The 16,403-nt window shown below is 37.0% G+C and overlaps 1 protein-coding gene across 1 annotated transcript in view; it reads left to right on the forward strand.

The window, feature by feature from the left end:
- Positions 1-821: 821 nt before the first annotated feature.
- cdhr1a (cadherin-related family member 1a) overlaps positions 822-16,403 on the forward strand; it is a 96,480-nt gene continuing 80,898 nt past the window's right edge. Inside the window, 11 exon segments of the mRNA XM_062058052.1 lie at positions 822-1,031; positions 1,443-1,538; positions 3,758-3,903; positions 4,003-4,053; positions 6,776-6,865; positions 8,792-8,878; positions 9,447-9,563; positions 11,514-11,657; positions 11,730-11,808; positions 12,132-12,232; positions 12,890-13,093. Of these exon segments, the coding sequence (XP_061914036.1) occupies positions 971-1,031; positions 1,443-1,538; positions 3,758-3,903; positions 4,003-4,053; positions 6,776-6,865; positions 8,792-8,878; positions 9,447-9,563; positions 11,514-11,657; positions 11,730-11,808; positions 12,132-12,232; positions 12,890-13,093 (1,176 nt within the window). The 5' untranslated portion in view covers positions 822-970.

Here is a 16,403-nt window from a genome sequence, read left to right on the forward strand (position 1 = left end):
TAGTTATTGTGCTCAAGCTGTACTTTTTCTATCTGTGGAAGGACAAAACTTCTTGTCTGAGGGGTGGCCTCAGCCGCAGATGTTATCTTGGTTTTAGCCCGCTAACAGCCAAGGACTTCAAGGACCTCAACGCAGACGAAGCAGAGACAAGGCGAAATCACAAGGCCCCCAGCACATTCCGTCACGTATTGTGCGTACTGGACCTGCTTTGCATGATATATGTGACCACTCCTTTTAGAGGCTGCCTCAGTGATGTTGACTGGGGAACTCCTGAATAAATAGAGGGACGCGGGAGCTGTACCTTAGAGCAGTGGTCCCCAACCACTGGGCCGCGGCCGCACAAGAAATTAAAAAAATTATTTAATTTTTTTAATTAAATCAACATAAATATATATACAATATATACATTATATATCAATATAAATAAATACAGTCTTCTGCAGGGATACAGTCCGTAAGCACACATGATTGTATTTCTTTATGACAAACAAAAAAACAAAAAAAAAAACAATTTTTTTTTTTTTTTACTATCCCCCCCCCCCCCCCCCCCCCGGTCCGTGGGACAAATTTTTAAGCATTGACCGGTCAGCAAGTACAAAAAGGTTGGGGACCACTGCTGTGACTAAGTGTGCAGCTCCATGCGTTCTCCTCATGAGCTAAATTGAACTCTGTCTCTGCATGATTCCTTGCTTCTTGTCTGTTTAATAAATGTCATCAGTGTTTGAACCTGACAACCTGCAAATTTGATGTCTACACTCTTTCGTTGAATGAGTACGGCATTTTCCGGCCTTTGCCTTTATCTGTTGTTCCAGAAGCCCTGCTTGAACCGAGCGGCACAAAGGAGGGTCCCTTAAGAAGTGTCATTGGATTAGCCAGCCGGCATCTGCCTTCAGTCGGATAGTAACACCTTGAGAGAGGTGCATCGTCTCATGCATGTCGACGTCTTCATGGTCGCTTCATTTTTTAAAGGATGAAGCATGTGAAGATCGTACATCTGCCGCTGGTCTTTGCTTTCCTGCACGCCTGCTTTGGTAAGTTTGGATTATTAAAATCGAATAGTGTGAACGAGTTGAGGTGGCGGGGAGGAAGTTGTATAGCAAAACATTTAAGATACTGTAGTAAATGCATGTTAAAATGTATATTTTATGTTATTCTGTTTTAAATACAGCAATCAACAAAATGGAATATGAGATAATGATTGTTTGATTTGTGGGTTCAGGTTCAACACATTTTTGGAAAGTACAATCTACAAAGAAATGTATTTAAAAAAAAAAGAAAAGGGCATTATCGTTTAATGTCTATATAAAGAAAATGTTTCTAAAGAGGCGTGACGTAACTCGCCTGTAATCCCAAAGTGGCCGAGAAAGGGCGTTCAAGACATCGGCGCCACTCTTGTTTTTAAAGTGATCTGCCATTTGAATTGAGCTTTTTGTTTCCCGCAGGACAAGCAGACTTTGCCCCTTACTTCTTCGACAATGGACCGTACAGCCACAGCGGGAACATGGCCCTGTTCAGTCTCTCAGAGGACACACCTGTTGGTGAGCGTGACTAACACCGCACAATGTATCTTTATTATTGTGGTTTTACAAAATCCATAACCAGTGAAGTTGGTAAATGGTAAATAAAAACAGCATACAATGATTTGCGAATCCTTTTCAACCTACATTCAATTGAATAGACTGCAAAGACAAGATATTTAATGTTCAAACTGGAAAACTTAGTTATTTTTTGCAAATATTAGCCCATTTGGAATTTGATGCCTGCAACATGTTTCAAAAAAGCTGGCACAAGTGGCAAAAAAGACTGAGAAAGTTGAGGAATGCTCATCAAACACTTGTTTGGAACATTCCACGGGGGAACAGGCTAATTGGGTGCCATGATTGAGTATAAAAGCAGCTTCCATGAAATGCTCAGTCATTCACAAACAAGGATGGGGCGAGGGTCACCACTTTGTCAACAAATGCGTGAGCAAATTGTCGAACAGTTTAAGAACAACATTTCTCAACGGGCTATTGCAAAGAATTTAGGGATTTCACCATCTACGGTCCGTAATATCATCAAAAGGTTCAGAGAATCTGGAAAAATCCCTGCACGTAAGCGATGATATTACGGACCTTCGATCCCTCAGGCGGTACTGCATTAAAAAGATATTGGGTATCGGCCTGACATCAACAAGAAACGTGTATCGATTTATATCGGCAGGCATCCAAAATGTCCGATATTGTTATGTATCAGGAGGAGTTGATGGCACAGAACCACAAGGGGGCAGTAAAGCTCTATGTATTTATTATATATATACACATTATATATATATATATATATATATATATATATATATATATATATATATATATATATATATATATATATATATATATATATATATATATATATATATATATATATATTATATTTATATATATATATATATATATATATATATATATATATATATATATATATATATATATATATATATATATATATATATATATATATATATATATATATATATATATATATATATATATATATATATATATATATATATATATATATATATATATATATATATATGTATATATAATAATCAAACAATAATATACAAAATCAACTAGAGAATGAAGTGTGACCAAAAATCCAAAAAATGTGTATGGTGTAAGACTAAGTGTACGTGATACTGCATCAAAAAGCGACATGAGTGTGTAAAGGATATCACCACATGGGCTCAGGAACACTTCAGAAAACCACTGTCAGTAACTACAGTTCGTCGCTACATCTGTAAGTGCAAGTTAAAACTGTACTATGCAAAGCCAAAGCCATTTATCAACAACACCCAGAAACGCCTGCCGGCTTCGCTGGGCCCGAGCTCATCTAAGATGGACTCATGCAAAGTGGAAAAGTGTTCTGTGGTCTGACGAGTCCACATTTCAAATTGTTTTTGGAAACTGTGGACGTCGTGTCCTCCGGACCAAAGAGGAAAAGAACCATCTGGATTGTTATAGGCGCAAAGTTTAAAAGCCAGCATCTGTGATGGTATGGGGGTGTATTAGTGCCCAAGGCATGGGTAACTTACACATCTGTGAAGGCGCCATTAATGCTGAAAGGTACATACAGGTTTTGGAGCAACATATGTTGCCATCCAAGCAACATTATCATGGACGCCCCTGCTTATTTCAGCAAGACAATGCCAAGTGTGGCAACAGACTGGCCTGCCTGTAGTCCAGACCTGTCTACCATTGAAAATATGTGGCGCAATATGAAGCCTAAAATACCACAACGGAGACCCCGGACTGTTGAACAACTTAAGCTGTACATCAAGCAAGAATGGGAAAGAGAAAAAAAAAAATTGGTCTCCTCAGTTCCCAAACATTTACTGAGTGTTGTTAAAAGGAAAGGCCATGTAACACAGTGGTAGAAATGCCCCTGTGCCAACTTTTTTTGCAATGTGTTGCTGCCATTAAATTCTAAGTTAATGATTTTTTGCAAAAAAAAAAATTAGTTTCTCAGTTTGAACATTAAATTTCTTGTTTTTGCAGTCTATTCAATTGAATATAAGTTGAAAAAGTTTTGCAAATAATTATATTCTGGTTTTATTTATGAATTACACAACGTGCCAACTTCACTGGTTTTGGGTTTTGTCATTTGCGCCGCATCGTCCAGAGCTCATATTTGGTTCACCGTATTAGGAGCCTAGAAATGTATGCAATTTCAGACTCTGTGATACTAGGTTGTACAAAAATGGCTTCCCTTCAAGGTACACAAATCTACTGCCTTAATGGCACCGACCCAGAGGGCCAGGAGGTGAGCTACGGCCTTTCCTTCGACCCAGGCTCCAAGGAGTACTTCAGAGTCAACCCAGAGACAGGAAACATCACCTTAGTGGAAAAGCTCGACAGAGAGGTACATCATAGGATGCTAAAATGATCACTAACATACATTGTTTTCTGTGTACCATTAACAATGTGTCATATAACTCCTTGCTTTGCCTTTTGCTCTCAGAAACAAGATTCTTTCGACGTTCTGGTCAGCATCACGGACGGGAAAAGCGAGGTAACACTCTATCACTGTGTCTGCTCACCATAACGTACCCAAATGTCCCTAGGGAGAGTGCAGACATCCATCAAGGCTTGTTAACTGTCCCCAAACAGGCAGTTTCTATGTTTGATTGTTAGCTGTAGCTAATGGCAGAAAAGAGGTTGGCTGCTAAAGCTAGCCGCTAACTACCTGTTAGTAAGGGAGTGTCGTGGTTAACTTACTTTCTAACGCCCTCCTCATTAAAGTTGAGAGTGTTTAATACGTGTTTTATCGTTCTAAAGCGTTAATGTTACAGTAGTTAACTTATTTGCACACTGCAAAAAGTCAGTGTTCAAAAACAAGGGAAAAAAATACAAAAATGAGGGGTATTTTATTTGAACTAAGCAAAATTATTTGCCAATAGAACAAGAAAATTGGGCTGGTCAAGACTTTCCAAAACAAGTCAAATTAACTAACCTCAATGAACCCCAAAATACCTTAAAATAAGTATATTCTCACTAATAACAGGTGCACTTTTCTTGGTAGAAAAAACAAATATGAGACATTTTTTCTCAGTATGTTGAGAAATATTCTTAAATTAAGTCAATGTTAGTGCCATTATCTTGACATAATGATATGCGCTCTGCATTACATTTCTTGAAACCAGCAAACTTATACTAAAAACTAGTTTATTTTTCTTAATGGAAAGGCAACAAGGTAACCGCTTGTTACTCTCGGGGTCTACGAGCCGCTAAGGCAAATATATATATATATATATATATATATATATATATATATATATATATATATATATATATATATATATATATATATATATATATATATATATATATATATATATATATATATATATATATATTTACAGCATGGCCCCCAGCCAATTTTTTTTTTATTGTAATTTTGAAGAGTTTATCTGAATGTGCATGGACTATTTCTGTTCAAAATTATTAGAAATGTCAAATGTTTAAATATTAACTGTCAGTTTACTGTACTGTGCCAACTGTACTACTATAAGAGTACGTATTTTCTCTTGTTTCATTGAAAATAAAACAGCAAAGTCCATTTGGCTGTCATCTGTTTTAATCATGAGACACAATTTTGTCAAAGTCATGATTTTTTATTTCATGCTTGAAATAAGAAATGATTACTTTGAAAAAGTAGTTTTATACTTGTGAGTGTTGATGACACAGCTTTGCAACACTTGATATTCTAGTTTCAAGCATGTTTTACTCAATATAGGTCATAAAATCTCAGCAACAAGCTGTAATATCTTACTGAGATCATTTAGGACCAAAACCCTTAAAACAAGTAAAACACTCTAACATAAAATCTGCTTAGTGAGAAGAATTATCTTATCAGACAGAATATAAGCAAATATCACCCTTATTTGAGATATTTAATCTTACTTAGATTTCAGTTTTTGCAGTGCACTTGTACAGCAGTTAAGGATAGTCAGATGTTACCTGTGTTTTATGTCTTATGTAGTGTAGGCTGACCATATTCTGAAATCCCAAAAAGAGGACACATATATGCGTGCCAAGGCGGGCAATTTGCCAATGATACTTGAACTTGCTTTATAAATAATACATTTATTTAAATAAAGCATTTTTTCTCCTCTGTTGACAGCAGTGTTGGCGCTAGGAATTTTCAAAATGGGGTCCCAGGGACCCCATCAAGTCATAAAAATGGGGTCCCACAGTAAATTTTGGGGGAGCCACTTTTTTGTAAACGTTTTGAAAACAAATGACAAATGTATGCATTATACTGTTATATCTCACATTCTATATTGTGTTTTGGAAAAAGGTTGTCATAGTCATTACTTAATTCATTAAAATAAATAATTTAAAAAAGAAGACAAATTTGTATGCATATGTAAATGTATTCAGTTCTAAACATTCATCCACTTTCTTCTTTCCTTCATGGATCTAAACTTTACCGCTGCTGGTAGTTTTATCTATGTTTTTATTTAATAAGTTGTAGGTGTATTTATTTCAGTATACAAGTGTAAAAAATGTTTTGCTTCGGTCATGAAATAATGGTGTGCCAGGGCATACATACATTTTATATTTAACGCTTAAATCTCTGGAGTCTACATCAACTTCAGATCTATCCCTCATTTCAAAATGTTTTTTTTGTTTTTTTTATGTTGTTTTTTTGTTTGTTTGTGTTCCACCCGGGGTTCTGGGTATTTGTTCTGTTGTGTTTATGTTGTGTTACGGTGCGGATGTTCTCCCGAAATGTGTTTGTCATTCTTGTTTGGTGTGGGTTCACAGTGTGGCGCATACTTGTAACAGTGTTAAAGTTGTTTATACGTCCACCCTCAGTGTGACCTGTATGGCTGTTGACCAAGTATGCCTTGCATTCACTTGTGTGTGTGAAAAGCCGTAGATATTATGTGACTGTGCCGTCACGCAAAGGCAGTGCCTTTAAGGCGCTCTGTACTTCTCCCTACGACCGTGTACACAGCGACGTTTTAAAAAGTCATACATTTTACTTTTTCAAACCGATACCGATAATTTCCGATATTACAGTTTAAAGCATTTATCGGCCAATAATATCAGCAGTCCGATATTATCGGACATCCCTAGTTGTAACATAACAAAATGTGGAAAAATTATAGCGCTGTGAATACTTTCCGTACACTGTATATCCATCCATCCATTACTACACTGCTTATCCTAACGCTGTATACGTACGGGCATAAAAATGCTCTTTTAACGAGACTTCTTCCTTTCAGGTTGTGGAAAGAGTGACAATATTTGTGATGGACGCGAACGATGAGAAACCCGAACTCCACAACATGCCTGCAATCATTGACGTACTGGAGGTATGTCTGTCGAACCAATATGTTAAAAAAACGATGTCTACTGCAAAAACTGAAATCTAAATAAGATTAAATATCTCAAATAAGGGTGACATTTGCTTATTTTCTGTCTGATAAGATAATTCTTCTCACTAAGCAGATTTTATGTTAGAGTGTTTTACTTGTTTTAAGGGTTTTGGTCCTAAATGATCTCAGTAAGATATTACAGCTTGTTGCTGAGATTTGATGACCTATATTGAGTAAAACATGCTTGAAACTAGAATATCAAGTGTTGCAAAGCTGTGTCATCAACACTCACAAGTAAAAAACTACTTTTTTAAAGTAATACTTTCTTATTTCAAGCATGAAAAAAAATCATGACTCTGACACAATTGTGTCTCATAATTAAAACAGATGACAGCCAAATGGACTTTGCTGTTTTATTTTCTATGAAACCATAGAAAACACGTACTCATAAAATAGTAAAGTTGGCACAGTACAGTAAACTGACAGTTAATATTTAAACATTTAACATGCGACATTTCTAACAATTTAACAGAAATAGTTCATGCACATTCAGATTAATTCTTCAAAATAAAAAATTTTTAATTGTAATTTTGAAGAATTCATTTCATTCAATTGGCCGGGGTCCGGCCTGTGTATAATATATATATATATATATATATATATATATATATATATATATATATATATATATATATATATATATATATATATATATATATATATATATATATATATATATATATATATATATATATATATATATATATATATATATATATATATATATATATATATATATATATATATATATATATATATATATATATATATATACATACATATATATATATACACTACCGTTCAAAAGTTTGGGGTCACCCAAACAATTTTGTGGAATAGCCTTCATTTCTAAGAACAAGAATAGACTGTCGAGTTTCAAATGAAAGTTCTCTTTTTCTGGCCATTTTGAGCGTTTAATTGACCCCACAAATGTGATGCTCCAGAAACTCAATCTGCTCAAAGGAAGGTCAGTTTTGTAGCTTCTGTAACGAGCCAAACTGTTTTCAGATGTGTGAACATGATTGCACAAGGGTTTTCTAATCATCAATTAGCCTTCTGAGCCAATGAGCAAACACATTGTACCACTAGAACACTGGAGTGATAGTTGCTGGAAATGGGCCTCTATACACCTATGTAGATATTGCACCAAAAAACAGATATTTGCAGCTAGAATAGTCATTTACCACATTAGCAATGTGTATTTGTGTATTTCTTTAAAGTTAAGACCAGTTTAAAGTTATCTTCATTGAAAAGTACAGTGCTTTTCCTTGAAAAATAAGGACATTTCAATGTGACCCCAAACTTTTGAACGGTAGTGTATATATAAATATATACCTCGCGCACTAATTGACTGAAAGAGCATGCACTTGGCGTGATGATGTCATGTTATCGATGGAAAAATACATTTTTAGACAATATGATTTGCCTGAGCGGCTAGGAGACCCCGAGAGTAACAAGCGGTTGCCGTGTTGCCTTTCCATTAAGAACAATAAACTAGTTTTTAGTGTAAGTTTGCTGGTTTCAAGAAATGTAATGCTGAGCGCATATCATTATGTCAAGATAATGGCACTGGCATTTACTTAATTTAAGAACGTTTTTCAACATTTTGAGCAAAAAGGTCTCTTTTTTTTTCTTCTACCAATTAAAGTGCACTTGTTATTCGTGAGAATATATGTAGTTTTTTTTTATTGTTCATTGAGGTTTCTTGTTTTGGAAAGTCTTGACAATCCAAATGTTCTTGTTCTATTGGCAGATAATTTTGCTTAGTTCAAATAAAATACCCCTCATTTTTGTCTTGTTTTTGAACACTGACTTTTTGCTGTGTGCCAACATTGAAAAGAAAAATGTGTGTGTTTGTGGCAGACGACAGAATCCGGACACAGCATCTTCAAAGCGGAGGCAGTGGACAGAGACACGGGCTCAGGGGGCTCGGTCACCTACTACCTCCTGGTAATTGGCAATACTGCTCCCTCCCGCTCTGATAACTCCGTTAAATGTTTGCATGAGCGTTTTAATCTGCCACTCCAATGATGCATGTGATGACAGCAGCCCGGTGACAATGATTTTGCTCGGTGTCATAGTGCCCGTTCATGCATTAAAGCAGTGCAGGAGCACGGATTAACATCACAATTACATTTGTGCACGTGTGTCTGATTTGGCCATGAAGTGGTCGTCGACGTTAGTGTGCACTTCGGGGCTTTTAAGAGCATCTGGCCTGTGGCGGAGAGGACGATTGAGGCCGCACACATCTGGACCGGGCAGCTTTCACCTGCCTGCGCTGTGAACATTGAGCATATGGGCGTCTTACATCCCAGATGGACAAAGAGATATGCACTACGTGGCCTAATTCGAGTGGCCTGTGAGTGTTTCCTTTCCATGCAGCCATCTGACCACTCTGGGTGCTGTCTCACGTGAGGGCTACTAATGGGGTTTCTATCGAGAGGCTTTTACTAATGTGACCTTGTCTGAGCCTATTTTTGCCCCCTAAATCCCGCTTTTATTGTGCTCTCTGTTGCAGAATGCACATTCCAGTTTGTTTGCGATCGACAGACACAGCGGAGTTATTCGCATCAAGCCTGAGGAGTGGCTGGACTATGAGAAAACAAAGACACACTTTGTCACTGTCATTGCAAAGGTGAAACAAGTGGACAATGAGAGATCACGTTTAGGATTTAAACATGCACTGTGTATTGTGCAGGTTGTACACTGTAAAAAAAAATAATCCTATTTTTATGGTTAATTTACTCTAAATTTCTACTGTAATTTTTTTATATTTTTTAAATAGTTTATAAAACTGCAGAATTGAAGACATTATCTGTAAATAAACAATCCGCCTGTTATTTTAAGTAATATGCCAGTAATGACAAACTATGTATATTTCTATTTTTTTTACAGAAAAATACCAAATTAATTATACATTGCATTTTCTGTTTTCTTACATTACTTTCAAATTCATGTCAAATTACGATATTTTTCCGCAAAACGTTTCATGAAAATTTCTGTAAATATAATGTTTTTGATCATTATTTGGTTTACAATGTTTTACTTGAATTTTGTGTTTTTCGTTTGGCAGCCGTAGCTGCCAGTAGATGACCGTTTTTTTACAGAATTTTTTTTTACAGTGTATATATGCAAAAATACAATACAATTATTGCAGAAATACACACATTCTCACACGCTTTACTCGAACATCTTAATGCTGTTTTATTTATATGGCACGCGTGCAGTTAAAGAAGCTGCTAACGTGAGCTAGTATGTATTGAATCGTAACAACATGACCGCAAATTGTTCATTGCTTCTCTGGGACTGTGTTTGTTTATATATGCATTCGCTTTTGGGGTGTGAGCATGTACAAGACAGCGGTGAGTGTCAGCCTCAACGCCAGCAAGTTTTATTTAACCCTTGTGTAATGTTCATATTGTTGTTACTCAACAGATGTTTACCTTATCCCAATAAACATCTGTTCAGTATTTTAACATAAAAGTGTTTAATTGTGAGGCATTAAAAGCCACAAAATGCAAAGGGTCCATCAGACCCACAAACGCTGGCTGAGTAACAACAATATGAACGTTGCACGGAAAATTTCTCTGCCAGTTTCTGCATCCCACAGGGATTCTTCTTTTGTGTTTCTGCACCTGCGGTTCCCACACAAGGTTGCAACATTGTTTGTCAACACTGTCTGCTCTCATTTTCTCGCACATTTGACCCTCTGATGTTCTGTGTACCTACACTCTGTCCTCCTCCTATCTAGGCCTGCTGTGTGTGTGTGTGTGTGTGTGTGTGTGTGTGTGTGTGTGTGTGTGTGTGTGTGTGTGTGTGTGTGTGTGTGTGTGTGTGTGTGTGTGTGTGTGTGTGTGTGTGTGTGTGTGTGTGTGTGTGTGTGTGTGTGTGTGTGTGTGTGTGTGTGTGTGTGTGTGTGTGGTACACAAAACATAAATTTCCACACTTCTATTAGCCCCGGGTCCAGTGGACCCGGACAACTTATATGTAATAGAAATGTGTAGGGGGTGTATGGTGTGTGGTCATTAAATATGTATTCTGATATATATTCTTCACAGAAAATGAGCCAAAGTCAGTCAGTCTCAGTTTGAAAAATTAATTAATTGTATCATTTTTCTTTTAATAAAAAATGAAAACGGGTCCCACAGACCCAAACACCACACAAGGAACAGTAATTAGTAATTGTGAAAGATATAGACATTTTTTTCTAAATTATGTGTTCTGTTAAATCACTAATGGTTACATAAGATGGTGTTCTTGTTATATTTTTTGATAAATTTACAAACAGCCCCTTTAAGTGGAAGAGAAAATATAACTCCACATGTGTTCATTCATAGTTTTGATGCCTTCACTGACAATCTACAGTGTAAATAGTCATGATAATAAAGAAAACGCATTGAATGAGAAGATGTGTCCAAACTTTTGGCCTGTACTCTATATTTAAATACTTGTATTCTCATCAAGTAGTTATTAAAAATTATGCAAATACCGGTATATATTTTTTTTAAATACAAACTTGTATTTACCACTGATCTGTTGTATTCTTTAACAAAAAAAATGTAACTTTACATTACTTTTTTTGCAGGACGGGGGAGGTAATTTCAATGACAAAGAGCAGTTTTTGTCCTCCTCTGCCACCCTGACAATTAATGTGATAGACGAACAAGACACGCCGCCATCTTTTATCGGGACGCCTTACTTTGGCTACGTTTACGAAGTGTCGACGCCGGTGAGTAAACAGCTATTTCCCTTTTTGTGTTTCATTTTATCATATTTGTGACATCATACTGCGTTTTCCCAGGGTTCTGAGATATTCACAGTTGTGGCCAAAGATGGCGATGTGGGGAACCCAAATCCAATTCGTTATTCTTTTGACGACGGTAAGCATATCGCTCAAATGATCCAATTAGTATGAATGATGCATTGGAAAAAATGCAGGACAGAATATACAGTAATTTAGATCAGAGGTCTCCAACTTCAATCACTATGAGAGCTACTACTTTGACTAGCAGGATTCAAATTGTACCTTATTCATGACGGAGATCTCCACTCAAACAGTGAGGTCGTTGTCTTTTTGCGCTCATTCAATAGAAGCATAATGTCTGAATTGAACAGCTTCAAAAATACGAATTCTTCAAACACATTTTTGGGGTAATTTGCTTGATTTAGATGTTTTGTTCATTCCTGTTGCTTCTCTTCATAGGGGATGATGGAGTTTTTAGGATCAACGAGACAAGTGGCCTCATCACCCTGCTGACAAGTCCCATTTATCTCAAGAGAGAAATCTTTAACATTAAAGTCAAGGTATGTATTTAAACTGTACAAATTGGATGAATAATAACGGTATGTGTCAGGTTCAAACACTGATGACATCTATTAAACAAGACAAGAGGCAAATAATTAAACAGAGACAGAATTCAATTTGGACTCAAATTTGAGGAGAGTCATCTGTACACTGTACCCTTGCACAGTATCTCAGCACGCTCTGCCAAAAGATTGCACGCCTCCTTCTTTTATTTTGGACCCTCCCCGACCACATGGCCACCGCTGTTTCCAAAGGACAAGGGTCGCAAAAAGTTCACAGAAAAGGGTGTAAACAATTCACAGAAAAGGTCAGTTCAAAAAGAGTTTATAAAATAGTTCCAAAAGAGGTCCATAAAATAGTTCAAAAAGACGTTCGTAAACCAGTTCAAAAAGGGGGTTCAAAAAGAGGTCGTCTGGAAATTGGGCAGATCCTGTCTTCTCTCCGCTTTGAAGTCCTTGGGTTAGAACCATATCTTTCTGTTGAAAACCATACATAAAAGAACACAGGAACACACAGTGGAGTTTTACGAGCCTTACTCTTGGTAGGTTTCAAAGACAGCTTTTGTCTTCTCAACAGACCCTTATGTAACACAAAGTTTTTGTGATAATTTAGAAACAATTATTCTAACAGTATGCTGATTGAACCTCACTCTCCAGGCATCCGAAGTGAGTCCAAGAGGCAGACTCCTGGACTACGGGGTGACCACGGTGGTGATCCGTGTGGTGGACCTGAATAACAACCCGCCGACTTTCTACGGTGAGAACGGCACCCAAAGCATGTTTGAGCTGACCATGTACGAGCACCCCCCGGAAGGGGAGATACTCCGGGGGCTGAAAATCACAGTGAATGACTCCGATCAGGTGAGCGACACTTTTGATGCTACGTCACACTCCACATGTCCACGTTTCCCCACTTAACTAATGAGGAGTGGATTTGTAGCTTGCAACATTGTGACCTTTCAGGCTATGAGACGACTTTGAGGCTGCCTTAACGACTGCAGATCTTCATACAACAAAATTAAAGCACACAACATAAAAGTTAAATGAGCCATTTTTTAGATTTCGCAAACCTTTTTAAATGGCTGACATTAACGTCAGGTCATTATTATTTTTTGAAACGACTCACTTCGGCTTTGATGTATCACCAAATCTATTGATTCCTTGAATGCATTAACCGATAGTACACAATGCTTTCAGAGTAATTGAAATGCCTGTTTTACTACATGGATTAAATTGCATACACAGAATGTATTTACGTATTTTTTTCATACATGAGATACTTCAATAGGTACACTTTCATAATTCATGTATAACAGTAACATGAATGAGAAATATGCCTTAAAGACAATATCAGTTGTTTATAATACATACACTGGTTACCTTCTCTAGCTATGTACATTGGAGGGCAATATATTCGAAAAATCTATAATCTGAAAAAGTCCTACATTGACTTTAGGATAGGATAGGATAGGATAGGATAGGATAGGATAGGATAGGATAGGATAGGATAGGATAGGATAGGATAGGATAGGATAGGATAGGATAGGATAGGATAGGTCTTTATTGTCATTGCACAAGTACAACGAAACAATGTTTTCAGCACAAACCCGTTCAAGGTGAGACAAACAAACAGTGTACAGGGTTACAGAACAGGAACGCTGATGGGTCGCTACGAGGCGCCCTGTAAAAGGTGGGAAAAAGGTAAAACGCTGGGGAAAAAGATGAGTAAAAAAATACAATCTAGACTTGGCTCCTAAGGGGGCCCAGTCTGGAGTGGGAAAAAACCTCCATAGCAAAGCACATGTACATATTACAACATACATCTCGAGATATCTAGCAACAGAGGGAAGGGAGTGCGGGGTCATGGTGGTAGGCCGCAGCTTTCAGGCGCTGACCATCCTTTCATCACCCCTATGGGATTTACATTGTGACCTTTCAGGCTATGGGACGACTTTGAGGCTGCCTTAACGACTGCAGATCTTCATACAACAAAATTAAAGCACACAACATAAAAGTTAAATGAGCCATTTTTTAGATTTCGCAAACCTTTTTAAATGGCTGACATTTACGTCAGGTCATTATTATTTTTTTAAACGACTCACTTCGGCTTTGATGTATCACCAAATGTATTGATTCCTGGAATGCATTAACCGATAGTACACAATGCTTTCAGAGTAATTGAAGTGCCTAGTTTACTACATGGATTAAATTGCATACACAGAATGTATTTACGTTTTGTTTTTTTTCATACATGAGAGACACTTCAATAGGTACACTTTCATAATTCATGTATAACAGTAACATTAATGAGAAATATGCCTTAAAGACAATATCAGTTGTTTATAATACATACACTGGTTACCTTCTCTAGCTATGCACATTGGAGGGCAATATATTCGAAAAATCTATAATCTGACAAAGTCCTACATTGACTTTAGGATAGGATAGGATAGGATAGGATAGGATAGGATAGGATAGGATAGGATAGGTCTTTATTGTCATTGCACAAGTACAACGAAACAATGTTTTCAGCACAAACCCGTTCAAGGTGAGACAAACAAACAGTGTACAGGGTTACAGAACAGGAACGTTGATGGGTCGCTACGAGGCGCCATGTAAAAGCTGGGAAAAAGGTAAAACGCTGGGGAAAAAGATGAGTAAAAAAATACAATCTAGACTTGGCTCCTAAGGGGGCCCAGTCTGGAGTGGGAAAAATCCTCCATAGCAAAGCACATGCACATATTACAACATACATCTCGAGATATCTAGCAACAGAGGGAAGGGAGTGCGGGGTCATGGTGGTAGGCCGCAGCTTTCAGGCGCTGACCATCCTTTCATCACCCCTATGGGATTTACATTGTGACCTTTCAGGCTATGAGACGACTTTGAGGCTGCCTTAACGACTGCAGATCTTCATACAACAAAATTAAAGCACACAACATAAGAGTTAAATGAGCCATTTTTTAGATTTCGCAAACCTTTTTAAATGGCTGACATTTACGTCAGGTCATTATTATTTTTTTAAACGACTCACTTCGGCTTTGATGTATCACCAAATCTATTGATTACTTGAATGCATTAACCGATAGTACACAATGCTTTCAGAGTAATTGAAATGCCTAGTTTACTACATGGATTAAATTGCATACACAGAATATATTTACGTATTTTTTTCATACATGAGATACTTCAATAGGTACACTTTCATAATTCATGTATAACAGTAACATGAATGAGAAATATGCCTTAAAGACAATATCAGTTGTTTATAATACATACACTGGTTACCTTCTCTAGCTATGTACATTGGAGGGCAATATATTCGAAAAATCTATAATCTGAAAAAGTCCTACATTGACTTTAGGATAGGATAGGATAGGATAGGATAGGATAGGATAGGATAGGATAGGATAGGATAGGATAGGATAGGATAGGTCTTTATTGTCATTGCACAAGTACAACGAAACAATGTTTTCAGCACAAACCCGTTCAAGGTGAGACAAACAAACAGTGTACAGGGTTACAGAACAGGAACGCTGATGGGTCGCTACGAGGCGCCCTGTAAAAGGTGGGAAAAAGGTAAAACGCTGGGGAAAAAGATGAGTAAAAAAATACAATCTAGACTTGGCTCCTAAGGGGGCCCAGTCTGGAGTGGGAAAAAACCTCCATAGCAAAGCACATGTACATATTACAACATACATCTCGAGATATCTAGCAACAGAGAGAAGGGAGTGCGGGGTCATGGTGGTAGGCCGCAGCTTTCAGGCGCTGACCATCCTTTCATCACCCCTATGGGATTTACATTGTGACCTTTCAGGCTATGAGACGACTTTGAGGCTGCCTTAACGACTGCAGATCTTCATACAACAAAATTAAAGCACACAACATAAAAGTTAAATGAGCCATTTTTTAGATTTCGCAAACCTTTTTAAATGGCTGACATTTACGTCATGTCATTATTATTTTTTGAAACGACTCACTTCGGCTTTGATGTATCACCAAATCTATTGATTACTTGAATGCATTAACCGATAGTACACAATGCTTTCAGAGTAATTGAAATGCCTAGTTTACTACATGGATTAAATTGCATACACAGAATATATTTACGTATTTTTTTCATACATGAGATACTTCAATAGGTACACTTTCATAATTCATGTATAACAGT

The sequence above is a fragment of the Entelurus aequoreus genome, linkage group LG09 (genome assembly GCF_033978785.1).
Source record: "Entelurus aequoreus isolate RoL-2023_Sb linkage group LG09, RoL_Eaeq_v1.1, whole genome shotgun sequence".
NCBI classification, from domain to species: Eukaryota; Metazoa; Chordata; class Actinopteri; order Syngnathiformes; family Syngnathidae; genus Entelurus; species Entelurus aequoreus.